The sequence below is a fragment of the Sordaria macrospora genome, chromosome 5 (assembly GCF_033870435.1).
Source record: "Sordaria macrospora chromosome 5, complete sequence".
Lineage (NCBI taxonomy): Eukaryota > Fungi > Ascomycota > Sordariomycetes > Sordariales > Sordariaceae > Sordaria > Sordaria macrospora.
Genome location: NC_089375.1, coordinates 3,701,262 through 3,729,186, shown reverse-complemented (window position 1 = coordinate 3,729,186; position 27,925 = coordinate 3,701,262). Strand labels below are relative to the sequence as shown.

At 54.0% G+C, this 27,925-nt stretch overlaps 9 protein-coding genes across 9 annotated transcripts; 5 read left to right on the top strand and 4 right to left on the bottom strand.

Moving 5' to 3' along the window:
• Positions 1-194: 194 nt before the first annotated feature.
• On the bottom strand, positions 195-2,290 carry SMAC4_06771 (uncharacterized protein; the record flags this gene model as incomplete). Its single annotated transcript, XM_003344946.2, has 1 exon — positions 195-2,290. The coding sequence occupies exon 1, from the start codon at positions 2,193-2,195 to the stop codon at positions 195-197; it is 2,001 nt and encodes a 666-aa protein (XP_003344994.1). The 5' UTR covers positions 2,196-2,290.
• A 293-nt stretch (positions 2,291-2,583) lies between these two features.
• On the bottom strand, positions 2,584-5,054 carry SMAC4_06770 (uncharacterized protein). Its single transcript, XM_003344945.2, has 4 exons — positions 4,353-5,054; positions 4,159-4,294; positions 3,078-4,086; positions 2,584-3,021 (listed from the first exon to the last, which is right to left on the bottom strand). The coding sequence occupies exons 1-4, from the start codon at positions 4,679-4,681 to the stop codon at positions 2,822-2,824; spliced, it is 1,674 nt and encodes a 557-aa protein (XP_003344993.1). The 5' UTR covers positions 4,682-5,054; the 3' UTR covers positions 2,584-2,821.
• Positions 5,055-5,440: 386 nt separating this feature from the next.
• On the top strand, positions 5,441-6,987 carry SMAC4_06769 (uncharacterized protein; the record flags this gene model as incomplete). Its single annotated transcript, XM_003344944.2, has 1 exon — positions 5,441-6,987. The coding sequence occupies exon 1, from the start codon at positions 5,608-5,610 to the stop codon at positions 6,985-6,987; it is 1,380 nt and encodes a 459-aa protein (XP_003344992.1). The 5' UTR covers positions 5,441-5,607.
• A 96-nt stretch (positions 6,988-7,083) lies between these two features.
• Positions 7,084-8,601, bottom strand: SMAC4_06768 (uncharacterized protein). Its single transcript, XM_003344943.2, has 2 exons — positions 8,040-8,601; positions 7,084-7,956 (listed from the first exon to the last, which is right to left on the bottom strand). Exons 1-2 carry the CDS (start codon positions 8,328-8,330, stop codon positions 7,426-7,428), a joined length of 822 nt encoding a protein of 273 aa, XP_003344991.1. The 5' UTR covers positions 8,331-8,601; the 3' UTR covers positions 7,084-7,425.
• A 318-nt stretch (positions 8,602-8,919) lies between these two features.
• SMAC4_06767 (uncharacterized protein) lies at positions 8,920-11,387 on the top strand. The gene is made up of 3 exons (XM_003344942.2): positions 8,920-9,237; positions 9,338-10,167; positions 10,226-11,387. The coding sequence occupies exons 1-3, from the start codon at positions 9,099-9,101 to the stop codon at positions 11,156-11,158; spliced, it is 1,902 nt and encodes a 633-aa protein (XP_003344990.1). The 5' UTR covers positions 8,920-9,098; the 3' UTR covers positions 11,159-11,387.
• Positions 11,388-11,442: 55 nt separating this feature from the next.
• SMAC4_06766 (uncharacterized protein) lies at positions 11,443-14,400 on the top strand. The gene has a single exon (XM_003344941.2). The coding sequence runs from the start codon at positions 11,958-11,960 to the stop codon at positions 14,148-14,150; it is 2,193 nt and encodes a 730-aa protein (XP_003344989.1). The 5' UTR covers positions 11,443-11,957; the 3' UTR covers positions 14,151-14,400.
• Positions 14,401-17,200: 2,800 nt separating this feature from the next.
• SMAC4_06765 (uncharacterized protein) lies at positions 17,201-21,092 on the top strand (the record flags this gene model as incomplete). Its single annotated transcript, XM_003344940.2, has 7 exons — positions 17,201-17,219; positions 17,299-17,436; positions 17,796-18,222; positions 18,508-19,079; positions 19,173-20,180; positions 20,260-20,444; positions 20,543-21,092. The coding sequence occupies exons 3-7, from the start codon at positions 18,198-18,200 to the stop codon at positions 21,090-21,092; spliced, it is 2,340 nt and encodes a 779-aa protein (XP_003344988.2). The 5' UTR covers positions 17,201-17,219; positions 17,299-17,436; positions 17,796-18,197.
• Positions 21,093-21,880: 788 nt separating this feature from the next.
• Positions 21,881-25,439, top strand: SMAC4_06764 (uncharacterized protein; the record flags this gene model as incomplete). The annotated part of the gene is made up of 2 exons (XM_066090515.1): positions 21,881-22,863; positions 22,939-25,439. The coding sequence occupies exons 1-2, from the start codon at positions 22,200-22,202 to the stop codon at positions 25,437-25,439; spliced, it is 3,165 nt and encodes a 1,054-aa protein (XP_065947290.1). The 5' UTR covers positions 21,881-22,199.
• A 46-nt stretch (positions 25,440-25,485) lies between these two features.
• On the bottom strand, positions 25,486-27,487 carry SMAC4_06763 (uncharacterized protein). The gene has a single exon (XM_003344938.2). The coding sequence runs from the start codon at positions 27,176-27,178 to the stop codon at positions 25,832-25,834; it is 1,347 nt and encodes a 448-aa protein (XP_003344986.1). The 5' UTR covers positions 27,179-27,487; the 3' UTR covers positions 25,486-25,831.
• Positions 27,488-27,925: the final 438 nt, after the last annotated feature.

Sequence of the window (27,925 nt, the reverse complement as noted above, 5' to 3'; positions counted from 1 at the left end):
TCAAGGGGTCATTATTCACGGTTCTCAAGGGGTATGAATTCAAGATTGAGCCTATATCCCAACCACAAAAACAGACAGAAATCTCACTTTTTACATCCGGAACCCGGTACAGTAGTTCATCCCCAATACCTCGTTTTCCCTTCCTCATATATCTATCTATCCCTTTATATCCCTTCAACCCTCAACTGCCTTACCTACTCATCAACCCGATTCAAAATCGCCACGCCCTCCACATGTCCCGTCTGCGGGAAGAAGTCAAAGCCGCGAATGCTCTCAATCACATATCTGCTCATCTTCTTCTCCCCCTCTGTCGGATCCACAAACGCCTCCCCAAAGGTATCCCCCACGCGGCCCCTCACTAGCACGCCCACGTCCCGCGCCTGCGTGTGTACGTTGCACGACACGTAGACCACCCTGCGCGGCGCAAACTGCATCAGCTGCCGAAGGAAACTGGCGTCGCAACCCTTGCGGGGAGGATCCAACACCACCACCGTCTCGTCCGCGTCCAGACTCGAGACGGACTCGAACAGCTGCGGCGCATCGGCCGCGATGAACTTGCACTGCGACTCGTCCAGCCCGTTCAGGCGCGCGTTGCGCCGCGCGAAATCGATGGACTTGTCCGCGATGTCGATGCCGATGGAGCCACCTGGGAAAAGGGAGGATTGCGTGATGGTGAAGAGTCCCGAGCCGGAGTAGGCGTCTATTAGGTTCTTGATGGGCTTGGCGCCCTCGGGAAGGGACCCGGGAGGGGGGAGGATGTGTTGGCGGATGTGATCGGTGAAAGGGGAGAGGATGGAGTTGTTGTTTTGGAAGAAGGATCCGGCCGGGTTCTGAAAGATGAAGTTGTCGATGTACTCGGTCGAGGTGGCGTTGTTGTCGGTGATGCAGGTTTTGAAGTCGGTGTAGCTGCCGTCGGCAGAGGGGGTGACGATGGGCGTGGGGAGAACGCCGGGCTTGAGGTCCGGGGTGGGAATCTCGGAGCCGTCGGCCGGCTTGGGAACGCGCTTGGTGCTCTCGCGAAGCAGGATGGTGGCGCCGCGCGTGTATGAGGCGAATTCCTTGGACATGCGCTCGCGCTCGGCCGTGAGACCGGCGCGCACGGCGTCCGTCGCGATCGGGCAGTCTTCAATGTCCATCACCTTGCGCAGACCCTTGGGGGTGAACCCGATGGGAGGCATCTCCTCCATGGGCTTCTTGAAGCCGCGGCGGTTGCCGCCGGGCGGGCCGTCGAAATGGGGGGTCAGCTTGGTGCGGTAGCCGTATTGAAGAGGGGAGCCGATGGTGTCGAGAATCTCGGGGACGAGCTCGGGAGAGAGGTTGGAGAAGTTCTTGTAGGCCTTGACTACGATGCTGCGCTTGTGCTTGAGCTGCTCCGAGTAGTCGAGCATCTGGAACTGGCAGCCGGAGCACTTGGCGAAGTACTTGCACTGAATGCGGCTGTCGTCGCGGAGAGGCGAGGGGGTGAGGACCTCGAGGAAGTCGGCGTGCGAGTAGCCGTCTTGCTCGACATGGCGGTAGACGCGGGCCTTGACAACGTCGCCGGGGACAGTGAAGGGGACAACGTAGATGTGGTTGGAGGCCGAACCCTTCTGCTTCGCAAGACCGTCGCCGGTGGAAGATAGTGAAAGAATCTCAGCTTCGATTTCGGTGCCCTGGGGGAGAAGCGCAGGCTTAGTCTCGGCCTTGTCCTCTTTGCCCTCCGTCTTCTCCTCAACCTTCTCCTCACCCTCTACCTTCTCAACCTCCTCCGGCTTGGCCACCTCAGCCTGAGGAGCCTCAGTGGCTCCCTCATCGGCCACATCAGCCACAGTCAAAGTCTCAAGCAGGGCATTGATGTCGTGCAACAGGACTTCCTCCGGGGATCCTTCCGACGCAACCACGACCTTCTTTTGCTTTTTCCTGAACTTTCCAGGCTTGCCGTTGAACTGTCTCTTGCCCATTTTGTCGTTGGGATGATTATGCTTATGGAACCCGTTGTCCTTCTTCGTCTTGTGGAACCCGTTGTCCTTGTCCTTGTGGAAGTCGTTGTCCAAGAAAGCCTTCTTGAATTCCTTTGCCGTGTAGTGGCTTGCTGACCTGGTCCAGGAGAATTTGTTATTCGGCGACGCCAATTGGCTGCGGATGGATGCTGATGTTGTTGTGGGTTTGATGAATGATGATCGAGAGAATGAGAGAAGTCGGACGGTTGCCGACATTGGTGAGTTTTGATGCACCAGTCAAAACCCAAGTGTGACTGACAAGTGAGATGCAGTGAACTATGCCGGTTCCTGCGTCCAATGTCTCAACTTTTTTTTGTGGTTGGTGAAGTTGGGATGAATCAGGGTCCTGTCGCAGATTTTTGACTTGTGATCCGAATAGGAAAGTGGATGACTTGGAGAACCTGAGTGGTCGATGGAGTTTGGATTTTCTTAGCAGCGCGCACGGACCACACTGCGTTTAAACCACCCCTGATCTTGACTCGTTCTAGACTTCCCGAGACTTGTTCAAAGGATAGCTGCTGAGACATCATAAAAAGTAGAAATGTGGTGTTGGTATCATAAGGATCAGATGGATTGCTTCAAACTTCTACATGTTCATTATGGTCCATGACGAATTAGGCGCAGACCTCACACATCTTCCCAACCCCCCAGGATGGCACTGCAAAGAACCCGAGACTCTCAACACCTTATGAATTATGGTATATTAAGAAAGGGGTATCCATAATGATGTCTACTGTTTCTTCTGGCTGGTCCAGCAAACGGAAGCTTGGCCGATAGCCCAGCCACTTTCCCTAGTATGATAATGCCCGGTATGAAAGCGAACAAAGAAGTCGACGGCGCGATCACTGTCTGCTCTTGGGCCTCTCAACCGCCTTCATAGCCACGCACTTCTCCAGTTGCTCGATCCACCTTCTCGCGAATTCCCCCTCAGTGAAGCGTTTCGCCGATTTGCGGGCCCTCAATCTGACCGCGTACGGGTTAGGCAGGGACAAAGCCTTCTCGAAGCCCGCTGCAAATTCCCCAGAGGTCGTAGCATGGAATCCTGTACATCTGTTAGTCCAACTGGGTCCAAGACGGGGGCAATGACCGAAAACTCACCAGTAGGCTCGCCATCAACCTCGACAACAATATCCAACTTCGGTCCACCACTATCATGCACCACGGAAATCAACCCAGCAGCCTGATATTCCACCACGCCAATGCCAAAGTGCTCGTTCCACATGCCATTGACGCCCACGCTTGCGTGCCTCAACCACTCCAAGATATCCGGCCACGACGCATCCAGATGGAACTCGACCCGGTCCTTGATATGCAGCTCGTTGACCAGGAGCCTTAGCTTGTAGACCCTCTTCGAGTCGTAATCATCCCTCACACTGCCGACCAGGACCAGCTTCGCGTCCCTCGCCGCCTCCGATCCGCTCTTCAAGAACTCCGCAAACGCCTGCACAATGAGTTGGTGGTTCTTCTCCGGCCTGAACTGCGCAATGTACAGCAGAACATTCTCCCTCCGCTTCTCGCTTTCGGGCGAAACCTCGACCTCCTGCTCAAGCTCCTCGACTGCCACGGGCGGGTACACCACCGCGATGGGATTGACTTTGGACGTAATGCCGGGCACGTTACCCGTCAAGTTGCGCACGGGACCCCAGAGCTTCTCTATGTGGCCCTGCGTCCAGGTCGAGTTGGTCATGACCACGTCCACGGACGCACCCATGAGCGAATACAGTCTTGCGAACAGCTGCCAGTAGATCTTCTTGGCGCGGCCCTTGGCGCCTGTGCCCCTGCCGGCGTTGACGCCCTGGGCGCCGACGGCGGAGGTCGGGTCGAGCGACTCCAGCATGTCGGTCGAGATGGTCGGGTAGTGCACGTAGGCAGCCGTGGGCACGTCGCGGAAGAGAAAGCGGGAGAAACCGAGGGCGAAGGCGTAGCCCATGGTGTCGACGAAGATGTCGGGCACAAGCAGGGAGAAGGCGTCCCAGGCCATGATCAGGGAGCCGAAGGATTGGCCGGCGAGGGTGAAGTAGGGCCATGTAGAGGCGAGAACCCAGCGGCGGGTGGATAGGTAGAGGAAGTTGACGGTGGGCGGGTGGAGGTGGATGTTAAAGCGATGCTGGTGAAATCAACATGTTAGCAAGACACTGGAGAATACAAATGAAAACGGTACAGTTGGGCGCCTCCTTACCTCTACTCTGGACAGGATAGCTTCTTTGCTAACATCGTGATCACCCGTATAGACGACACACTTGGCCTTGGGCCAGCGTTTCTGCGTGGCCCGAATGGCAGCCCAAAGGACTCTTTCTCCGCCTCCCCCAGCATTGCTGCATTTTGTGTTAGTACCAGACTTCCAACAGTAACCCATCCCCAGGTATAACTCACCAAAAGGGGTGAAAAAAGCCCACGATGCCATCCCAATCCTTATCGTAGACCTTGCCGTCGGATGTGTCGGTAGCTTCGATGTTGTTGCCGAAGGTTTCCCATTCCTCTTTCTCCTCCTTCCGGCCCTTTGCCGCCTTGGAATCCCGATATTTCCTCTCGTCCGCCTCTACCACCTCGAGGATGTGGCACCGTCGGCCATCTGTCTTCCTACGCAAGTACCATCCCAGCGAGGAGCCGACCAGTCGCCATACGAAGGGGATAAACAGGGCGAGAAGCGGGCCGATAGTCAACAAGGGGATGGCAGCGTAGGTGAGGAGGCCGTTCGCCATGACCTGGAGCGTTATGTATGTGTGTGTTGATTTCTGTACTGTTATGTCGGTTATATGTCGTTGGCGTTATGCGCCGTTGCTTGGGAACTTTCGTGGATTTGTTGTTTCAGAGCTTCGGGCTAGCTACTTGTAGGCGCGAATCGAAATGGGAGAAGAGAGGGCATGAACAGGAAACAGAAAAGAATAATGATTAAGGACTAAACGAAGGACTATGAAGTTAAATCGCCGCGACAACCCAAAGCCGACTACTGGAACTGGAGTTTAGACAGGTTGCTGGGCGGATGATGATGTTTGACGGGGTGATGGAGGTGGAATGATCTGGCCTTGTGGTGTTTGGGTTCCTGTCCCACCCACCACCGTGACAGTAATTATTTGGGAGGGTTGCCCTCCATCATGTGCTATAGCGGGAGCTACGGTATTTGCGGGTGCATTTGATAGTGCAGGCGGGCTCCTTCAGGGGACGGGAGTACAGTGCTTCACACCTCTGCGGCTCTGACGTAGGGGGCACTGCGCACCAAGATGTGCAAGCTTCACCATTAGCTGGGCCAGTGTCAGCTGCAGCTTATAATTGGTCAGATGAAAGAATTGTGTGTTGAGCACGGACTTCAAAGCTGGCTTGGCGGAGTTATGCTTGGGACCCCTGGCATAGAGCCGGCAGGCACGATATTCGATTTGGATGTTTATCGGGAATGATGCCTCACCAATGAACTTCTAGAGGATCCTCGTCTGAAGGTCTAAGTGGACTTCAAGGTTCACCAAGAACAACACCTCTTCTCGGTCACTCAGCAGTAAATTGCTGAACAAGTAAGAGGCTGGAAGGGAAGGGAAACTCATGTTAGACGGATAATGTGAACCCCCATTATTACTTTTCTTCTCTTCTATTCCCCTCGCCCGTCTTACTCATTCCCAGCTCCTAGCTCACCACCATGGCTGCTTTCGGAGGACGTTTAGCCGGCGGCTTGAGCATGAGCTCGCTCGCCCGGCATGGACTCTCAACCACATCATCCTCACTTCGACCATTAGGCCTCACAGCGGCTACCCAACTTCATTTGACGAGAAACAACAACAACAACCCGGTTTCATCAGTTCCCTCACAACGACGACCCTTTGTCAACGAAGCCGTCACCACCGTCGAGCAGCTCCTCCTCGCCGCCCAAGCCAACCTGCACATCCCTTGGTACATCCTGATCCCCGGCTTCGGCGCCGCCATCAGCCTGATCTTCCGCGTCCCGGCAGCCAAGTACACCCAGCGGCTCGCCCAGCGGCGGGCCCTGCTCAAGCCGGTTCTCATGGCCTGGGGCCGGCGGCACTTCCACGACGTCAACTACGCGAAGCAGGTGGATCCCGTCAGGAACGATTTCGTCCTGCGCGTAGAGATCATGAAACGGATGGAACGGACGAGCAAAAGGTTGATGAAGGAGTGGGGCGTGCAGCCGTGGAAGCAGTTCGTTCCGTTTCTAGCTTTCCCGGGCTGGCTGGTCGGTATCGAGGCTTTGAGGAGGCTGTGTGACGGGCCGGTTGGCTTGTTGGGTATTTTTTTGAATAAGAATTGGAAGGTGGAGGCAGAGGCGGCGACGGCGGCTTCGAAGACGACGGAGACCGCGCCACAAGGGACGCTCGAGACGGTGATAGCAAAGGCGGCGGAAGCTACACAACAAGCGGTATCACAAGCGACTGAGGCGGCCACCAACGCCGTCACGGAAGCAACCACCACCACCACAACCACCACCACAACCGCCGACACCATTGTCAACCCCCTAGCCAACACATACCTCCCCGACTCCCTCTCCGCCTACTTCCAAAACGCCCTCCCGACTTCCATGGAAGGCTGCCTCTGGTTCCCCGACCTCATGGCCGCCGACCCCTTACACATCCTCCCCTTCATCCTGTCGTTTACCATGTTCGTCAACGTGATGCCTCGCACCCGAGAAGGATGGCTTCGTCTACTTAACCCAGGAACAGAGGTCGCCGAGCCCAATCCCCACAACATTGGCGACCAGGCATCCCAGATCAAGGTGCAAAAATCCATCGGACTGCGGATGCAGCGGGCTTTGCTGTTGCTGACGCTGTTGGTGGGGCCCGCGACCTTCAACTTGCCGGCGGCGCTGCATCTGTACTGGATCACGACGAGTCTGACGAGCAACGCTATCACTTCGGTGGTGGCGGCCAAGATGCCGTTGCCGCCGTCTCTGGGACCGGCCAGGGGGAGGGGCGATGATGCGTACGTGAGGCCGAAGCTGCCGGGATTGGACTGGGAGCCGGATCCGACGACCAAGAAGAAGAACCATTATAAGCAGAACACATGATGACGGGATGGGAGTGGGTATGAGGGCATTCTGTATGTATAGAGGAGACATCATATGAGACAAGATAAGATACCTATGGATGAATGATAGACTTGGCTTTGAAGAGGCCAGATGGAAATTGTACAACTAACAAACAAGACCAAGTAAATAGAAAAGTAAAAACTCCGAAAACGCCTTTCTCCCTTTCTTTGATCCCTCCCAATGCGAACTTGGCAATAACAACAGCAAAAACAGCAATATCAGCAGTAGCAACAAAACCAACCAAAAGAGGATTTATACCCTGTCCTCCGAGCCATTCATTCCCGTCCGTGTTCGTCATCAAAAACATCGTCGACAATCATATCCTTTCCCGCTTTGTCCCGTCTTTCCAGCATCCTTTCTGCACCCGCTTTTTCATAACAGCAAGCATCCCACCCCATATCATGAACCCAGCCCAGCCTAACCCAGGAACACTGCCAACAAGATAATCGTCAAGATAACGCTCAAAATCAACAGCAAACAACACGCCTTGCCCCTCGCATTCTTCTGATACCTCGCCGCGCTCCTCAACTCCCTATCCGCCCCCGCTGTGTCATCCCGCACATTCTCCACGTTATTTGCAATCGTATCCAACATCTCGCCCTGTTCACTAACAATCTGCGCCACCTGCTGGAACAGCACATTCAGGTCGCCCACACCCTGCTCGATATTGCGAATCTCCTCCTCGCGCTCGAGGATGAGCGCATCCTGGAAGTCGACTTCGGATTGCGGGGCGAGGTGGGTGAGTTCTTGCTCTTGCTGCTGGAGCAGCTGAGGTTCGTCGAGCAATGGGTGCGACGAGTGCGAAGGGTCGGTGGCGTCGATGACGGATCGGGCGGCGGTTACTGAGGCTTTTTGCTTGTCGAGGGCGGTGCGCTGGAGGGATTGAAATTCCGAGAGGGAGGACTGGAACTCGCGGGAGAGCTTTTGTTGCATGTATTTTTGGGTCGGCTATGGAGTAGTGTTTTGTTAGTTCTAAGTTTATGGTTCGGCGCTTGGCAATGGGGACGGGAAAGAAGAAGTTATTAACGTACAGTGACATCTTCCCATGTTTGAACCTTCTTGACGCCCTCGCCTACTTCCTTGAACAGGTCGCGCGACTCCTCGATCAGCTCGTGGACTCGTTCCCGAACCCGCGGGGTATCACGCCGTGTGCCGAGGTGGCCGACCTCGCCTTGGAGACGCTGGTTGTTGCCGTTGAGCCTGAAGAGCTTGTTCATCAAATCTTGGGAAAGGCGCTGGAACTCGGGGTCGTCGCTGAATTGGCCGCTGCCGGTATTGCGACGGCGCCCCGCCTCGAGGGAGGATAGCTGATCGAAGGACATGCTTGCTGCTGATTGTGGTTGTAGATGTGGTTGTGATAGTAGTAGTTTCTTATCGGTGCCTGATGCGGTGCGTGGGTAGTGATTGTCGTCGGGAGAATGGGATTTGGTATATATCCAGTTTTGCAACGAAAGGGAGTTGAGGGGCCCTATTGGAAACGAGCGATTTGTCGGTGCCTATTTTGTTGATGATGTTATCGTCAACAGGCAGTCGGGTGGTCGGAGGTTGGTTGTAGGTTGAAAGTGAAAGGTGACTTGTGACTTGTGGTCTGGGACGACAGTGGTCGCAAGTGGTTGCATTGATTGCGCTGCCCAGTGCACCCCCGTCGCTGTCCCGCAGTGGCTGCTGTGTGCTGTCAGCCTCCACTGTCTGGGCAGCTCTGGCCAAGACCATCCAAACTCCCCTGTCCTGCCATCCAAAGCTTCGGCTGGGCTTAAAGACGTAATGTGGACGTTTTGGCCAATCATGAGAGCCCATGTGGATCCAGAAAGGGTGGCAGGCTGACAGCAGCGCGTCGTGTTTGGGGAACTGGAAGCTTCAATCCAGCGCGGCAGGCAGGCCCACCCCGTTTTTTTATTTACAACTCAACACATTGAACCTGAAGCTGCACCAAGATCCGATCGGGCTCGACCACAGCTCGATTTTGAAAAGGACCAATTCCCCCTCAGGCTCTCACCGTCCTCCTCCTCCTCACACACACCACTTCTTCCAGACAACATCCACACGCAAACCATCAACGACGGCGGGACTGTCGACAATGCGCTGTGAAGATGGCGCCCGCATCTGTTAGACGACCGCCTTACAAGGACTTCCTCCAGCCTGCCCTCCATCGCCGTTTTAGTACCACGGCCTTGATTCTGCTCGCTATCGCATATGTGTATGCCATTGGCTTGGCCAGATGGAACTCTTGTAAGTTACCTTTAAGGAAGCTTGGATACTCGCCTATACTCTCCTCATCCGACTCTACTACTGGACGCGCAAGCGACTAATCATGATGCTCTCCATCTAGTCCTCTGGTCTTGGTTCCCCATCGGCCCAACTGGTATCCGCGCCGCCTTCCTCTGGTTCTCCGGCTCGCTCATCCTCATTCTGCGCATCGCACAATACCATCCCGGCTACCGAACATCCGACTCGGCGTACGATACCTTCCTTAAGCATTACCGCAACTTCTCAACCTTGGAGACGATCGTGACGTATGCCTTCTCAGCCTGGCTCTTTGCCCAAGTTTACATCTTCTCGCAGTCCAAGGACTCTGGTTTGGAATGGGTTACCTACCTCTCATACGATAGACAGAGGCTGAACGAGAAGGCTGTCGCGTTCACCACCCATTTCGCGATCCTCGGCGCCTACCAGGCCATCAGACATCTGTATCTGGACAACGACCGGCTCTTCTTGGGCGTTGCCAAGCCTTCAGAGGGTGCCGTCCAAAACAGCAGCAGCGATGTCGGTACGCTCATGAAGAAGTTCTGGGGCGAGATGCCCAAGATCTTTGCGGAGTCATTGAACCAGACGCTTGCCAGCGGGATCTTGACTTTGGTCATCTACCCGTTCTTTCTGCGCAAGGCCGTCTGGCGGCTGTCGCTCTTCTTCTTCCGCCCATTCTTCAACCTTCCAAAGACAAATTATGTGCCGTATTCGTGGCCCATCTCCTTTAGCAGCTTCGTCTCGATGGCCTTGGCTAGCTTCATGCTCCTGATCGTTTGGATTGCTGGTAACACTGCGTTTACCATGTTCATGGTCAAGGAGCCGACCAAGAATCAACGCCCTTTCACCACCGGATCCAAGGATCCCAATGGCAGTCTCTTGAACGGACTCAAGCACAAGAAGTTGTTTTTCAAGGTATGTTTGCTTTATCTCCAGCGTTGAGTAGCGTTCTGATTGCTAACGATCACTCAAGTGCTTTGCCATGTGGGAGTTGGCTCTCATTGCCCGCGATTTCCCGGAAAGGCGCAAGGCTATCTACGAAGACCTCGACCGAAAGGACGGACCGGCGTGGTCTCAGGTCTACTCCATTTGCCTCGACGTTTTGAAGAGCCTTGAGACGAACATTGCCAACTATGGAAAGGCTCCTCAGCCTGTCGCTGCTCCAGCGGCACAGCGTGTCGAGGAAAAGGTCCGAACCACAGCACCTCTGAAGGAGGATCCGATTTATCTGGGAGGCCCTTCTAGGAGGAGAAACTTCCGGTCCGAGGTCGAGAAGGCGGTTACTCAGGTTGCTGTTGCTCCGGGTCAAGGATCTCACCTCAGCCCGTTTGCGAAGAGGACCGTGGATGCGGCCAAGCATCAACTCCTCGAGGTCCAAAAGGCCGCCACTGGAACCGATGATACCGCCAGCCTCATCAGGACTTGGGCTATGAAGGGACTTCACAAGTGGGTGGGGATTCCATTCCGCCAGGAGTACCGGAGAAGGATGCTCAATGCGGTTCTCGGAGGCCCTTACGGCGAGCCTAGTCTCTTCATCAACGCAGCCTACGCCCTTAGCATGCTCACAAGCCACAGTCTGCAGGAGGACAAGTACGGCAACGTGCAGAGGGATATCGCGACGATCATCCGGACATTGACGAATGTGACCAAGAAGCTGGAGAGGTTCAAGGAAGGGTTCGAGGTTCACTGGACGGACATTGAGGGCGTCAAGGAGTGCCCCGAGGTGGATGCCATTCTGGAGGCGTTGAGGGAAGCTTTGACCACGCTCATTACTGAGTTTGGACCGTATGCGCGGGATTTGAGGCTGACGTTGACGGATATGCGCTTGGCCAGGGAGGCTGCGAACTTTCCGGAGCCGCAGCCTAGGATGGACGATCTGCTAGACCTTAACCAGTGGAAGAGGTGACGAGGATATGTTTAGATGTGATTACTGAAGCATATTGTATGAATAAGCACACACACACGCACGGAGTAGGGGGTTTTGCTTAAAAGGAAAATAGGAAGAACAGCTGGATGGCCATTGTTAGCATGTTAAGGTCTAGATTGTTTTTGTTGTATGATACCTCAATGAGCGTTCGGTACGTAGTGGTGCTGCTACATACAATAGATTCCATTGTTTACTTACAGCGGTGTCTTCCCCTGAACGATCCAGCCATACAGGGGCTCGGTACGTAATGGTGCGGCTGTGCAAGGATGGACGAGCCGGCGGGAAATGAGGTCACACGTGCCATGATCCACGGGCTTTAACCCAACTCGACAGTTCGGTTGGGAAAGCTTGCTCCTTGTTCTCCATTACCAGTTCCTGTTCCTGCATCATTCAAGGTTCTCCTTTGTTCGTGGTTTCCGCTTCATTCCCGAAGTTGGATTTGTTCTTTTAGTTTTTTCTTGCCTTTCGAATTTCATCGCCATCGCCATCGCAACTGCTCCAATGTCCTAATCATCCTAATAACCGGCGGCTATCTCTCCCTTGAACCGCGGCTCTTTTTTCTTCGGTCCCGAACTGAATATCATCGCATTCCAATCCCGCGCCGCCATGACACTCCCCGACGCCCAACATTCTTCTGTCGCAAGTCACGAGCTCCTTCTGGAAACAGTAGCAGCTTCGACCTCAACAACGGTCGGCTGTAATAGCTTCTCTACATTTGCCTCTTCTGGCAAGTGATTCGAAATATCCGGCTGCGACCTCGAGAACATCACACAAAAGAATGAGGTCGGCCGTCTCCATCATCGCCCATTTCCTCTACAAACTCGTCTACTACTTCATCTATCTCGTCCTTCTCGCCTTCCTCATTGTCAGTCCCATCGACTTAATCCGCCAGGCCATCATCACCAAGCAGAACTACAGCATCCTCATTGTTGCGCTCTGCTACCTCGTCACCATCCTCATCATTGTCTTTATCTACGCCACTCGACTGTACTACAACAAAGCGCTGCTCGACTCGATTCCCAAGTCATGGGTCCCTATAGAGAAGGGCGACGTGCCCCGCGATGTCAGACACTTGGTCGTTGCGGGTCTAAGCAGGAGCGCCGCCATCGCGTATGAAGCGAGACCAAGGCTGCCTTTGCCCTTGCTCCTAGGTGGTCCCGGTTCTGGGCCAGCTTCTGTCCCTGCAACAGCAAATGCGCCGCACCTGATATCCCGAGGGCAAGAGGTTGAAAGGAATGATCATGCAGGAGAGGATGGAGAAGCACAAACCGAGTCATGGATAACCACGGCAGCGAGGGAAGCCTCGAAAGAAGCCGCCGACAGATTCACCGGGAAACGAAGTCGCTGGAAGCCGAAAGTGCGTAGGGGAATCAGTGCGGACACCATCCAAGGTCGGGAATCCGAGCTTAATTCGACAATCACGCGCCAATCGGGCCATGACGAGCTGGTGAGCATCAACATCGTGGCACCGCGTGGAGGCCCCCATATCTGGGGCGAGATTGAACACCCTGGATGGGCCTCGCCCACTTCGCCCGATCTCGCGAATGTGCAGTACGATACGGTCATTTGCGAATTGCCGAATTTGATCGAGGCCAAGGCTATCACCCTTGCACCGCCGGACCGGACATCCGAAGGCGAGGAAGGTGAGGGAGAAGCAGGGAGGATGGAACCGCCCCTACTAGACCCAGATGCTGTGGCGCTGCTACAACGACATGAGAGCATGGGACTCCGCGAGTATCTGACTAGTTTGACTGAACTCAGCGTGGTAGTCCCGTCAGAGGCCCTGAATGAATTCATCAAGCTCTACGAGCGCGCTCGGTACTCAACTCGGCCGTTATCGATCAACGAGTTCAGACGGTTGATGCATGTCTTTGCGGAGGTGCTTAGAGGCATGAGACCGCTTGATCCAGTGGTATTGGACGAAATTGTCGGAGGAGAGTACGAGGATGATGGGGCAGAAGACAATGATCCGGAGAATGTTCGTAACGACGGCACCGAAGAGGCCGGCAGTAATGACCGCCGATTTTTCTCTCCTTATTTTCAGCAACAGCAGCGACCATCACCTCACTCATTTTACGAAAGCGACATCGACAACGATGCGCCCAGGCGAAGTTACTCTTCAGGCGATTTGCGCAGTGAGCGCAGGGACAGCGGTAGCGCCAATGGCAGCATGTACCACGGTGAAAACGAACTAGAGCATTACTTCGCCAGCCGCCAACATCAACATCGCCAGCCACCACCACCACCACTACCTAGAACACCAACACCCAAAACGCCCAAAAGGAGAAGAACGAAAGGCAAATACGCCACACCCAGCAGCTCATCAGCAACAGGCCCCAGCCCCAGCCCAGCCCCAGCCGACGCCAACAACAACAGCCTCCTCCGAGGAGGCCTAGACCACCACCACCCAACAAGTCTAACCCGGCAACAAACCAACTCCTCTTACTTTTCTTCCTCCTCCTCCCTCAGAAGCACGCACAACCACCTCCGCCCCGAAACAGCAAAAACAGCAAAGACTCATTTCAGCACTCACCATCATCATCATCATCACCATCCTCGTTCCGCGAACCGCAACTCCTCGGGTACTTACTCGACCACGTACTCCTGGCAGCAACAGCAGAGACAGTTCCGTACGGCGCCGACTACGCCTAGGAGTGTTGCTGCGACGATGGGGCATACGGGGACGGCGACGACGACGGGTATGGGAACGGGGCTGTATAGGGCTGGGACGAATGGGACTACTGGCACGGGTGGGACGAATGGGTCGAATGGATCGGGGGTGAGTAAATTGTCTTTGGCTTCGTCGTCGGGTTCTGCTGGTAGTGGAGGGGGCGGCGGTAGGAGTGTGAGGAGTGTGGAGAGTGCGGGAAGTAGTGGGAGTAGTGGGAGTAGTGGGAGTGTGATTAGACTCGCGGGGAGAGGGGATCAGACGGATTTGCCGTATGTTTTGATGCCTGCTGCTAGTATTTGAGTTGGGGTTTTGGTTTTGGTGGGGGATGAGAAGCATGATGAGAGGTGCCAACCGGTAACAAGAAGAAGGAAGGGAAGTGGCTGGATATGTGAGAGGAGCAGAATGGGAGAGAGGACAAGTATAGAAACACAACAGCATGCTGGCGACAGCTTGAGGAGAAAGCATGAGCGCATGGATGCATGAGATGAGTTCGTCGGGAGTTTATTATACCCATTTTCATGGCTTAGTATATAATTATAATCATTTACTGCAAACTTGCGGTATTCTCGTTTTATGATTATGGTGATAGTTACGGCTGTCTATATGAAGACAACATCGGGCAGATACCATTTTCACTAATACAGGAAACTTCCTTCTGTAGGATTGTCCAACTAGTTCGTGAAGGCTCTTCTTCTTCTTCTTCTTCTTCTTCTTCTTCTTCTTCTTCTTCTTCTGTTTCTTCTTCTTCTGTTTCTTCTTCTTCTGTTTCTTCTTCTTCTGTTTCTTCTTCTTCTGTTTCTTCTTCTTCTGTTTCTTCTTCTTCTGTTTCTTCTTCGCACGGTCTCCCGGGAATAACTCCCAAGTAGGATAAGTGCCCTCTTGTCATCCTGCAGTCATGTCATCGCCTCTGCAACTCGCTGCCATGGTTGTGGAAAGCAAAGAATGTCTGCACAAACTTTTCTTTTTAAAAGAGACTCTCAACATCGCGCTGCCGGGAGTAGGGGGAGGGGGTATATAACCTAGGTTACTGAGCCATCCATTCCGTAATCCCTAGCCCGCTAGGGCAGCCGGGAGTAATGCGAGAGAGTTCTTCGTGAGCTTTACCAAGTAAACTGAAAGCTGCCGGGTTCGAACCCGGTGCGGGTCACTTTTTTTTCTCCTCTTTTTGGGGTACGTTTCTGCTTTTGCTTTTTGGTTGGATGATATCTGTTCACTATGGATGGATGATACTCGTTAAAGGTAGGTAGGTACATATTTGGTTGGACATTGTTGACCCAGCCAGCAGAGGACGAAGAAGGCTTCGCTCACAGCGGCCAGGCACCAAAATGGATATGGATGTGTTTGTCCTATTGTTGTCATCCAGTCCGCGCCATACTATATTAGTTGACTTTTACATACATCCTTACATTCGCGTCTTGTAAGAAATCGGCTTGTTTTGTCGAGGACACTCGAACAGAAGTTGTGACTGAGTGGGAATCAGAAGGCATAGCTGATAGGTACCAGGCAGATCCCGTCTCTACGTCTAGGTACTGTGTACGAAGCCGACGATATGACATCGGTTGAAGACGTACTCAAGTACGGCATTACTCTCGATAAGGTGTTGTTGGGAACTACTTGCGTACCTGGCGAGTCTGTGTAGTTAGATAGTTGCCAGGGAAACCGACAGGATAAAGTAGGCAACCAGTGTCCGTAGATGTAGTAGTGACTGGCGCAGCGCCGAGAACCGGTGTTGACACTCGTTATCAACAACTTGTTCTATGTTGGTAGGTACGTAGTGACTAACCACTGACCGCCGGCTAGCTTTTTGATATATACAGCAATCTACTTCATCTTATCCTGCAACGAACGTATCCACGTCCCTTTTCAAACCCTCGCATATTGTTTCATACATTAGAGTCGTAGTGTCTCCTGCCTCATGGTCATAGTAGGAATAAACCAAACACCTCAAAATACATCATTCACGCCTTATTGATCCTCTCGTACGCCCCAAGGTGTTTTTCTTAAACCTTTGAGCTAAATTTCTGTGCATTTACTATATGGAAAAACATCCTAAGAGGCCTTTGCTGAGATGTTTCCCAGTTTTGGGAGTTATGACACTTGTTTACGAGGCATATCACTGTTTTGCAACGGCCTTTCTCGGGAAAAAAAAAAAGGGAACGTATTGGACTCTCCTGTTTGGATATTACTTGACTGCTCACGTTGCTCGCGTAGGAAATTTTGCTTGTCAACAACACAACCTGCCTGCCTGCCTGCTTGCCTGGAGGTGTGTTTCATAGTTGGGATGAACGGTCTCGTGGCCGGCGTGTGGTGGGGACTGGGGCCTAGTTTTTTTTTTCCAGGTATGATACACTCATCCGAACTCTCCAGGTTTTGCTCCCTATTCTTGCTATTTTGAATAATCTTTGACTGCCCGCTCACTTCACCACCTCATCCCAAGGTCTGGTGAGGTAATGTAGGTTGCTATTGTTTATTTCTCCCTGAATAAAGAGTGGAAGTGGGTTGGTCCCCGACCTTGAACTGCTTCACCACATCATATCACCACCACCTTTTCTGCTAGCAGGTCGGATTTCAAGGTCGCACAATACCAACGTAGATATTGGTGAATAAACAACCTCAAATTGTCAGGTTTCAAGGATGGCCACCAGCCAGTGATCTACGTGACGCGTATTGAAGCTTGCTATGGTCAGGTCAACCAACGTGAATGTTTTTTGGGGCCCTATTGTTTTTCGTAGAAAGTTATTGTGATTGTGAGGACCTTCAAGCAAGCAAGCAAGCAAGCAATCAAACAGGCAGAACATATAACTTCCTCCTCCCTTTGACGCGACCTCTTCATCCTCGTCTTTCTCGTCTTCTTGATTCGACTTTTGCTCTTTTGCAACTCAGCAACAGATCGAACTTTGTCAGCAACAAGTCGACCGAACAACCTGCGAGTATAATCCTCTTTCCTTCTTCCTCAACGTTGTCGTTATCGTCTTCATCATCGTATTCTTCTTCGTCGTCGTCGTTATCGTCGTCGTCCTTGAGAGGCGATATCCTCCTGTAACTCCCCCATCCTCACATCCACTTCACTTTCTCCAGGTTGAGCAATCAAGGTCGTCGACAGTGGCAAAATCAATAGTCGCTTGGGGCAACCTGAGTCCTGATTTCCTTCATATTGTTTGACCTGCTTTCACACGTCCTCCTGCCTTCGCCTTTACCCATCCTCCTCCTCCTCCTCCTCCTCCTCCTCCTCCTCCTCCTCCTCCTCCTCCTCCTCCTCCTCCTCCTCTTCATCGTCCTATCAATCCTCTGCCGCTTCGCATAAAAGCCTCCCACTAACCATATATCCCACTTTCAAGAAGCGAACAACCATGAGTGACACCACTCGCAGTAAGTTCCCATCCCCCGTCTTGCTGCCTTCGAGTTGTCATGATGACATCAGAAGCTGACACATCCATCTCTCACTCAGACCAGCCGATGCCCGGCTCATTCCCGGGCGAGGATGAGGGAGAAATCCCCATCCACTACTTCATCGACAAACTCGATGAAGCCAACGCCCAGAGCCTTGAGGAGCCGGCCCTGCCCCCTCGCCCTCCCATCGTTCGTCGTAAGTCTCCCCTGTCTTTCAACTCCTGTCTTTCGTCACTTGGCTTCGGTCGTTTGTCTTCGATCATATGCCTTTCATCACTTGTCTCCAAGTGAAAATCGATCGGCTATGGAAGACATGTCTTGCAACGCTGGCCCTTTAGCTCTGTATCCTGGCTTTAGTTCGCATGGCCTCTCTCGCAGTGGCTGGATCGGGACTGGATAAAGTGGTGCAGGACTTGAAAGAACATAGGACTTGCTCATCACATCTCTTTTGTCTTCCTTTTTTTGTCTTTCGTCGTCCATCACATCCCTCTTATCCACCGCTTGACCCATTTTCCTCTCTTCATTGCCTGATCAGTTGGCTGACTCCATCCATAGCGATAACCCCTGGCCTCTCCACGCGCGGTAAAGGTGCCCGTGCCTCGGCCGAAGAGAGCCCCCGCGGCAGCCATCCCGCTGCGACCCGTCACTTCGGTGACAGTGAGTTGCTGGCCTACGTCAGCATGCGAGGCGTCACTGGCCATGGGCACTACCCTCGCGACGACGAGGCTCTGGAGCCCTTGGCCAGGATGATGTACGAGCCGACGACCATGGCGGGCGTGCAGGCCGAAGTGACCAGAGCCATCCGGGAGATGGAGTTGCGTGGCGGCGGCAGCGGCAGCGAGCCTGTTGCTTTTGGCGAAGAGACTTTTGCGGGCCAGAGTGCCGAGGAAGAAGAAGAGGAGGAGGAGGAGGAGGAGGAGGCTCGGGTCCAGCCCCTCCAGATGTTTTTGCCGCTCCATGAGCCGGCCCCAGAGAACAACCGGTACGTTGGCAACCCCCTACACCTACACACCGCCATCATTGTCATCATCTTTGCTCTGCTTTTATATGGGGGCATCGAGGGCATCATCTTGGGGTACATCTTATAAACCCAAAGGGATGGTGACACATGTGAGAGAGGGAATGGCGAGAGAGAGAGAGAGTGTGTGTGTGTCAGTGAGACCAAAAGTTGAGAAAAAGAGAAAGAGAAACATACTTACCAGTGGGGAAAATGGTGTGGCAACCATTATTTTTGAAAGACACAGATTTGAAGACGTTTTGTACCAAGGCAACCAAGACCGAGGCGAGGACCAAGAAGAGGACGATGGCAAGTCCGAGACCGAGGCCGAAGACGACGACAAAGACCTTCATGGCAAAGGCAAAGATGGCCAAGACAAAGGCAAAGTTTCGAAAACACCTCCCCCTTCTTTTTCTCCTACCAGCAACCCCCAGCATTCCCCCTATCAATCCCCGTTTGGTCTGCAAGTGCGCGGCCGTTACTACCAGCCCCATTCGGCGATCACCGAGCTCTCGGAGCACTCGCGCGCAGACAGCAGCACATTGGAGGAGGAGCAAGGCTTCTACCGGCCTCATACATCACCCTCGCGCAGTTTTTCCAACGGTTCTTCCCATGCTTCTGATGGCTCGGCGAAATGTAATTCTAACAATAGCAGCACGCCTTCCACCCCGCCCAAGTATTTCGTCAAGACGCCCTTCCTCGAGCCCGGCGATGTCAGCGATGACGAGGGACCGAATGCCGGCGCTATTTCGCCCAAAATCTTTTTGAAGCTGGCGGAGGGATGTGCCACGCGCAACAGGCACTTTCGTATTGGTGGACCGCCTAAGGTTGAGGTTCCGGCTGTAAGTCTCCTCTTTTTTTTCTCCTGCCCCTTCACATGTGTATGTGTGTGGGTGAGAGAGACGTAACTGAGTTGAGTGAATGTCATCATTTAGAACCTTGGGCGCACCCGCCCTGCTACACCCCCCATCGAGTCGATGTCTGACGTCCCAACCCCTCCTTCCCAGCACAATTTCGAGGCGCAATACGACGCGTACGACGGCAGCGAAATGACGGCCCATTACTCTCTCCCGTCTAACCCTTCAGTCAAGTGGGCGCCTACTGGCGTTCCGCATACCAATTTCGGTGGAAGAACCGAAAACTTTACCTTCGATAGGATGGATCCTCTTGCTGGTCGCGATCTGGTCTATCGTCGCTATGGACAGCCTGAGAGTGACCAAGACGATGACGACAGCGGTATCGGAGCCTCCGCTTCGACCCAGACTCCCACTGCCACTGCGGGTGCGGCTGCGGGTGCGGCTGTTCCCGGCCCGTCGACCGTTCTTCTGGAAGACGGCACGCGCCCGGTTCCCAACATCCACGACTATTCCACGTACACGTTCCCTGGAGAGAGTCAGCCTTACAAGTTCCCTGGTGAGACTCAGTCTTTCAACATCTACGTCGGCGATCTCCCCCCGCGCATCCAGATCGACGAGCGCAACATTCCACCTCTTCGTAGGGCCACTCGCTATCTTCCAGAGCACCAGATCGTCGGGGAGAGAGTTTCCGTGCCTCCGGGCTTTGAGCAGAAGTTTGCTGGGCAGCAGGAGCAGGTTTTGTTCCATGCTAGGGATTTGAAGTCGTCGTCATCCGAGGGCAAAGCTTCTTCTTCTGCGACTGCGAACCCAATTGGTGGTCAGCAAAAGATCGATCGGAAGGGAAAAGGAAAGATGGTCGACGAGGCAGCTCTTTCTACTTCCGTGGCCGGCGCTTATAATCAGCACAAGAGCGATTGGAAGAGTAAGGGAAAAGAGGTCATCTTCCCCAAGGAGAGTTTGAGCAGTGGCAGCAGCGGTAGTAGCCTCGAGATGACGGAGCTTAAAGCTGGTCCGCCGCCAAAGCTCTCTGACCATCAGGCTGGTCCTTCCGAGCTGCCTTACGGTCATGTCGAGACCTATACCTATGTGAGTGTTTCCTATTCTTTCTGCTGTGGTTGTTAATTAGTATCGCTTCGATCGCTAACTTGCAACCTCATCGAAACAGGACGAGGCCGAAGATGCAATCACCAATGCTCCCCCCGGCACTTTGATCGGCGGCATCAAGGGCCACGAAGCTCGTGAAGTCCTTGAGACCCACAACAACTATATTGCCGACCTTCAGAAGCGAGAGGCCAAGACAAAGGTTGAGAATGCTGCCCTCGAGCGCGAGGTCAATGAGCTGGAGAGAATGTAAGTTTCCGTCGTGGCAAACACCCTTTCTTTCCCATCACGACTTCGTGAAAGTTAACGCAAACTAACCAGCCGTCTTGTCCTTCTCCGCATGGCAGCCGCCCGTTCGTCAAAGAACTGATCGAGAGCGAGATCTTCCAAGCCCTCAGTGCCCGTCTTCATGCCGAACTCGCCAAAGAGCCGTTAGCTTTCGGGGGACTCTTCAACCCTTCGATCACCACCAACGACCAGGCCAACGCAATCATTGACCGCATCACCTCTCAGCCTTTTCCTACTAGCCGTGGCCGCTCTTACTCTCAGCACTTCATTTCTCCTTCATCTGCCCATGCCACAACCTCTATCCCGACCAAGAAAATCCGCAAAGAATCCAACCTCGACCGCCCTGCTCAACTCCGCCAGTACTTCAATGACCAAATCGTGCAACTCAAGTACAAATCCGACGCGGCGTGGGTGGCCGTCATGAGGGCGGATGACACGCAGGCCAAGCTAAAGCAGAAGGACCAGAAGATGACGGAGATCGGAGAAATTCTGGACAATTTCGCTCAGATGGGTGTGGAGGATACCTATGGGCTGTTTGAGCAAGTGCGAGCAAGTGTTAGGGCGGAAATGGACGAGGAGAGGTGCAGGAGGGAGTGGATTGAGAGGTAGAGGACCTAGTGGGAGGCCATGATGAAGGGGGTTGGAAGGGTAAGTAAAGTAAGGGGAAGGAGATGTGATGCGACGAGGATGGATTTCTTTTGCTTGTGGTCTGTTTCCCTTCGTTTCCTTTTCCTTGTGTTGTTCTTTTCTTTGCTTGTTTTCTCTTTTTCCTTTTCGCCTTGGTCTCGGCTGGTTGATCTTCAGGGCGGTTTCACTTGCTCGATGGAGGAAGGTTATTGCACTCTGCTGGGGTTAGGGTTTATGCTGGTATTTCTGGAGTTGCGGATCAAGATACCCCATCGGATTGTAACGTGGCGTCTGGACGTATACCTAGAGGTACCCTTCAGCTGATAGCCTGATGAGATTCCCTCAGTATGGAGCTCATCGATTGATATGAATGCCAAAGCAATTGCAAGGCATCTTGAAGATTCCGATTTGCTGTGTAAATGTGATGTGATGTTTGGTGTTTGACATGTTGTTAGTGTTGACCCCTTTTGGGATGTTCAGGAGAAGCAGCTTGGGCCCTGTTCTCCTCAACTGCTGTGGTTCGGGGCTGTTGACGCTATGATGGCTATCGGACAGTGTCATGTGCATGTCTTGGCACCATCGATGCTCCGAAGCCAAGAAGGACTCCAGCGGTGCGGGCGGATTGACGGCAACCTATCGCAACTCTCAGCACCCGGGCGGCTCCATTCATACGACCTACCGCTTCAGGCTCAAGTGGAAGCTGGTAGTGCTCCATTGAGGTTCCATTGTTCAGTGTTGTTCCAGCTTCCACTTTCTCCTCACGGGCATCCGACCGCACCGCATTCGGTTTCCCATCCTTCCATCTCTCTCTTGACATCTGAACCTCCACATCTCCATATATCTCGACAGCTTCCGTTCCCACGACCCGCGACTCGGACACCCCCCGCCCCCCCGCCGACGCCTGCCACCCTCTCGCGCACAGTGCACCCCGAAAATGCTGCTGCTCGTCAGCAATGAAGAGAGAAGCAGAGGATTAGCGACCTGGACGGCGATCCATCAACAGAGGCAGACACAGCTTGATTCAGGCAGTGTATAAGAAAGAGGAGACGGAACGACTATACAGAGACGAACAAACGCACAAGAGCCAAAATGTCGCCTCCAGACCCCGCCGCCAACAGCAACATCCGCGTCTTTGTCCGCTGGCAGGACCACGTCGTCTTTGCCGGAGAGGAAGTCAAGTGTACAATCACCTTCAAGAACGTCGCACGACCTCCCGGGCCCCCGCCCACTACGCCCACCAAGAACCCCCATCCCTCTCCGAGACATCTAGGCGCCGCTGCCGAGCAACGATTGCGCCAGCCATCCCCCCTTGGGCCCGGTCACCCCGTTCAGTCAGCTGCTACACAAGGAGGGAATGGTCGTGTCAAGGGCCATGCTGCTGACGGCCTGGCGCCGCCGCCCTCGGTGCGTGGACGCGGTCACGGTCATCGGTCAACCCTTTCCTTGACAGCTCCATCCGCTGCTGCCACTTCCCGCGCCCGAGACAGCTCCATACCCTGGTCGCCCATCCAGAATCCCGGGTCCAGCAGCTCCCGGGGTGGTCCTCCCTCGAGCTCCTCCGCCGCACGCAGCAATGGCCACGGACATAAGAGGTCGGTGTCCATCGTGTCACTGGGCTCTACCAAGGGCATGGACGAGGTTCCGGAGCTCAATTCGTCTCCCGTCAAGGCCCAGCGACCAGCGAGGGGTCATGCCCGAGCTTCAAGCTTACAGATAATCCCCCGTGTTCCTTTCTTCGGCGGGCCCAAGTCTGGTAAGCCCGCATCTTTTTTGCGTGAGGCCAACACCATGGAACAGACGCCTGACCACTCGCCTCGTCCCCATACAGCTACACATCCAAAAGTACAGACCTCTCAACAACAGCCATCCCCCCTTTTTCATGCCTCCTATCCTCCCAACCGGAACGCTCTACACAGCCCGACCGAAGGCCCTCTGACTCCTTCCGAACGAACACGAAGCATCTTCCCATGGGCAACGTCCCCTTCCCCCAAGGCTTCTCCCAGAGCAGATCAGAACTCCGAGTTCAGGTTTCCCTTTACCAAGTCATCCTCTTCGCCCGATGTCGTCCACGGAGGCAGTTCGGCGGGGCCGGTACATGAAGACAACATTATGAGCCCGACATACTCACTCGCTGGCGAATCTGTCAGGTCTCTACCCATGCGGTCAAGAGACCAGATCCCCACTATCAACGAACATGGTGCGATACCATCGGCACGTGTTCTTTCAACAACAAGCATTGGCGGGACACCTAGGAGTAGTGGCGAGTTTTACTCAATGAGCAACCACTCTTCCGAGACACTAGCATCAGAGTATGTCCAACCACAACCGCTGAGAATGGTTGGTGGGCGGTCCGGTCATAGCAGGCGGCCGTCCAGCTTCTCGCCGAATACGGCAAAGATGCCGGAATCGTTGATGATGGGTTATGCGCAAATCCAGGGGTCATTTACCCTCGATGGCTCTTTGGTGAATCTCGGACCATTTGAGCAAGTAAAGCGGAAAGCTGTGGTGGGTGGCCATGGTGGCGGCGTGATTGGTGTGGAAACTACGAAGCGCGACAGCGGATTACTCAGGGGCTTCGGTTGGGGCAGTATCACGAGTTCCATTGGCGAGCTTCTAGGCGGAGGAGAACTCAGCACCATCAAAGAGATGCGCGGGATTGCCAGCTCCAAATCGATCCCCCTATTATCAACACCCCAGTCGATTCTCTTTGTCGACCTGCAGCTAGCACCCGGGGAGAGCAAGACGTTCGAATATTCGTTCAGGCTACCAAAGGGGCTACCACCAACGCATCGCGGCAAAGCGATGAAGATATCATATAGCCTCGTCATTGGCACGCAAAGGCCAGGAGGCGCAAAAGACAAGCATGTCAAGTCCGTGGACGTTCCGTTCCGCGTGCTTGGAAGCGTCAACAACCACGGCGAGATTCTAGGTCACGACCTGATGGCGCCCTATATCATCCTGCGAGACCAGGCGCGGGTTCAGACCGTCGATAATACGAACACAGCATCTACCACTACCTTAAATAATCATAATCACCAGCAACAACCACAGCAGACACGACAGAAACTATTGGGAGATAAGCCTGCTTCCAATGAAGATTCTTTCCTCTCCTACGTTGACGAGCTTCTCTCCTCGCGCTCTCTTCAACTCCAGAACGGTGCTCGCGCTCCTGGTCTTCTCAGCCCAACAGCCAGCGCCCCTCCCTCCCGGCGACCCTCCAACTACTCTCTCAACTCCACCACCTCCTCACACTTCAATCCCTTCGGCCCACAAACCCATATGCCCATACTTACCGCAAAGGAAGCCATCGACCTCGCCATCCTCCGCTCCAACTTCGCCTCCCACGACTCCAACCAATCCACCAACCGCTTCGAAATCGCCCGTAACGGCCGCCGCGTCGCCGTCGTCATGCTTGCCCGCCCCGCCTACCGATTAGGCGAGCAACTCACCATGGCCATTGACTTTGAAGGCGCCGAGATCCCCTGCTACGCTGTGCACGTTGCTTTGGAAACAGCCGAGCGGGTAGATTCCAGCCTGGCGCTGCGCAGCGAGGCAAGCGTGCACCGCGTGACGAGAAAGGTGCTGGTGAGCAGCAGCGAGGCGACCATGTTTGCCAAGAGGATAGTCTTTACACCAACGATTCCCGTCACGGCAACGCCAGAGTTCATGACGAGCGGAGTTAGTCTGGAGTGGAAGGTCAGAGTAGAGTTTGTGGTACCCAGCGCGGAGGCATTAGAGCGGATGGGACAATCCCAGGTGCTGGGACAGGCTTCGCAGGGGCAGGGGCGGGGGCAGGGGCAAGGGATGGGCATGGGGTTGGGGATAACTAACAATGGTGAGGAAGAGTACGAGATTGTTAGTGATGAGGAGGCGGACAGGAACGGTGTTATCGAAGAGGTGGATGAAGAAGAGGAATCAGAAGAAGGGAAAGACGACAATGAAGGAGAAGAAGAAGAAGAAGAAGAAGAAAGGGAAACGAGGCTAGTCAAAACAAATGGTAACGCTACCGCCGAAAGAAGGGGGAAAGAGCAGAAGAGTAAGAGCAGAAGCAGACCGCCTATGTTGCGGAAGAACCAGACACTGTCTGAACGCGAACGCGAAAGGGAGAGGAATACTATGCTGCAGCAACAGCAACAGCAGCAACAACCGCATCCCTTGCTGGAGGAAATATCGAGGGATGATAGAGGCGGTTTGGTCCTGGTTGCCGCGGAGAATCTCATCTGCGAGAGCTTCGAGGTTGCGGTGCCGTTGAGGATTTACGGCGCTGTTGGCACGGGGCTGGAGAAGTTGGAGAGGGACGAGGCTACGGACGAGGGGTTACCTGTGTGAAATGGTTTGTTTTTCTCACACTAGGTATTATAGACTGAATGGGAATGAGGGGTGAAGGAAGAAAAACAGACGCAACATAAACATATATGGGTGTGATGGCTGGGCTGGTCGGAGAGACAAAAGCTTAGTAGGTACTTCGGGGAGATTGACAAAGAAAGGAAAGGGAAGGGAAGGAAAGAAAAGAGAGATCCAGGCCTGTTTTCAACGTAGGATTTGTCTCGAAATGAACTCTTCTTCTTTTGGTAGATAAACTTTTCTTGGGTTCCTACTTGAGCATCAATGAAATGGACAGACATGTTGCCAGTGGCCAGCTAGTCTAGTGCTGGAAATCCTCTATTACCGAATGTACTAGACCTAGATGCAACCATATCACTCCCAGAAACCATTTCTTCTCAACGCCCTCCCCTCCTCGTACTTGTACTACTCGTCCCATAATACCCCCGATCTCCATCATCTTCATCATTATCATCATCCGAATACGCCGGCGTATCTATGCTTCTTCCAGTCCCACCACCATGTCGACTTCTACTTCTATTTCCATCCCTACTTCCATCCCTAGTAGTACTCCTATCCCTCTCTCTACTAAAATCCCTATCCCTCAACTCCCTATACCCGCCCCTCTCCCTCGCCCTTTTTTCTTCTTTCTCCATCCTCTTTTTTTCTTCAATCTTCTTCTCAATAACATTCGCCCCCAGCCCGCCCACCGCCGCACCGACAATGGTCGATATCAGCGCCGCTTTCCGTTCCCTTTCTTCCTCCTTTCGACTTCGCGATCTGTGCCCGTCGTACGAGCTGCTGCCGTCGTAGTGTTTGCTGTTGTGATGAGACTTGCGCGCGTGCTCAGTTGCTTCCCGCGCTGCTAGGCCGCCTACGATGGCGCCTAGCACGCTGACGCCTAGGGCGGCGGTGGAGGTGGAGGGTGAGAAGAGGTCTTTTGCTTTTGCTTTGTTGCGGAGGGGTGCGGGCGAAGGGGAACGTCGGCTGCGAGAGCGCGTGGAGCGGGAGCGGGAGGATGGGGAAGGTGAACGTTTGGAGCGAGTAGCTATGGAGCGGGAGCGGGAAGGGGAAGGGGAGCGTCGACGATGGGGATAATCGGAGTCGTCATCTGTGGTGTAGATGCTGCGAGCACCACGGGAACGAGACCTAGAGCGCGAAGTGTCTCGACTTGGAGAGCGCGCCCGGCGGGAATCGGAGACGGCGAGGGCTCGCTCAGGGGTGTCACGCGCAAGTTCTGGGCCACCGTACATCTTGGTTTCGCGGACGATGTGTCGCTCGCGGGTTCCCGGCGCTGGTCCTGGTGCTGGTGGACCGCGTGATCGGCTTCTGCTTTCACTGATGCTCCGCGCTCGTGATGCTTGGGCTGCGGTGCCGGAGCTGCGTTCCCAGGAGGGCTCTCTCCCTCCTCGGAGAGGAGCGCCGGTCTGGGGGCCTCGACCTCGGAATTCGTCGTCGTAGATATAGCCACCTCCTACTGTACTACGGGTAGGGATAGGGGGAGAAAGTGGTGGGGAGGGAACAGGTGGTGGTGGCACTGGTGATGGTGCTCCTGTTGCTGTTGATGGGATGGCGCCGCTGGCGTACGGACGGGGAACCCGGCCGGGGCCGGAGATGAAGTCGGGTGAGTAATCTCTGTCTCGATGACCGGAGTGGTGGGAGCGGGTTGGAGAGGGAGAGGGACGGCGGCCGCGGTGGGAGTAGTCCCGCTCGCGCTGCTCGTCTTCGTCTAGGAAGCGGACCATGTTGAGGTGGGTTTGATGTGTGTGTTGTGCCGTATGAAGTTCTCGGAAGTTGAGTTGCGTGTTGATGCCGGGGGCTTATCAACGAAAACCTGATCTCACTTAACCACTGGACTGGTATAAATGCCTTCTCAGTCTTTGCCTTCCAGATTTGAGCTTTTCAGTTCGTATAACCTCTTTTGCCAGCGAGAATTATCGTCGATTTTGTTTCTGGGGGCGGAGCAATTTGAGGCCAAGAGAGCGAGACGGAGTTGCCGGCATAGAACTCAGCCGCCTTCAGATGTGGGCCAATTTGTCTTCCTCCTTTCCAGTCAACCTCTTCATTGACCTGCGCTGCGATGCGAAGTCCCAACCCAGGACGTGTGATGCCGAATCAAAGATTAAAAAAAAACAAAAAAAAACTCCTTTGTCCTCTTTCTGTCGAGGTCTTTGCCTTGTGCCGTCCGTCGCCTTGATGGTGCCGAGGTGGTGTTGAATAGATTAAATCCCCGGGCGCTGCTGTGAGGATACACACAAGGGACGTTCGTGTCGAGCTTCTAGCGTACTTCTGCGGTTTACTTTTCTTTGCCTCGCGTTTGTGTAATGTGATAAGCCTTTTTCGACTACCGAAGCAAATGTAGGCGCAGACTTGCGTAAGGCAAGAAAAGGCGAGAAAGAAGTGGTGGTGGTGTGACCTCGGTTGATATTACCGTCGTTGCCGATTGTGGCAAGTGGGTAGGTTGAGTTGAGTTGAGTTGAGTTGAGTTGAGT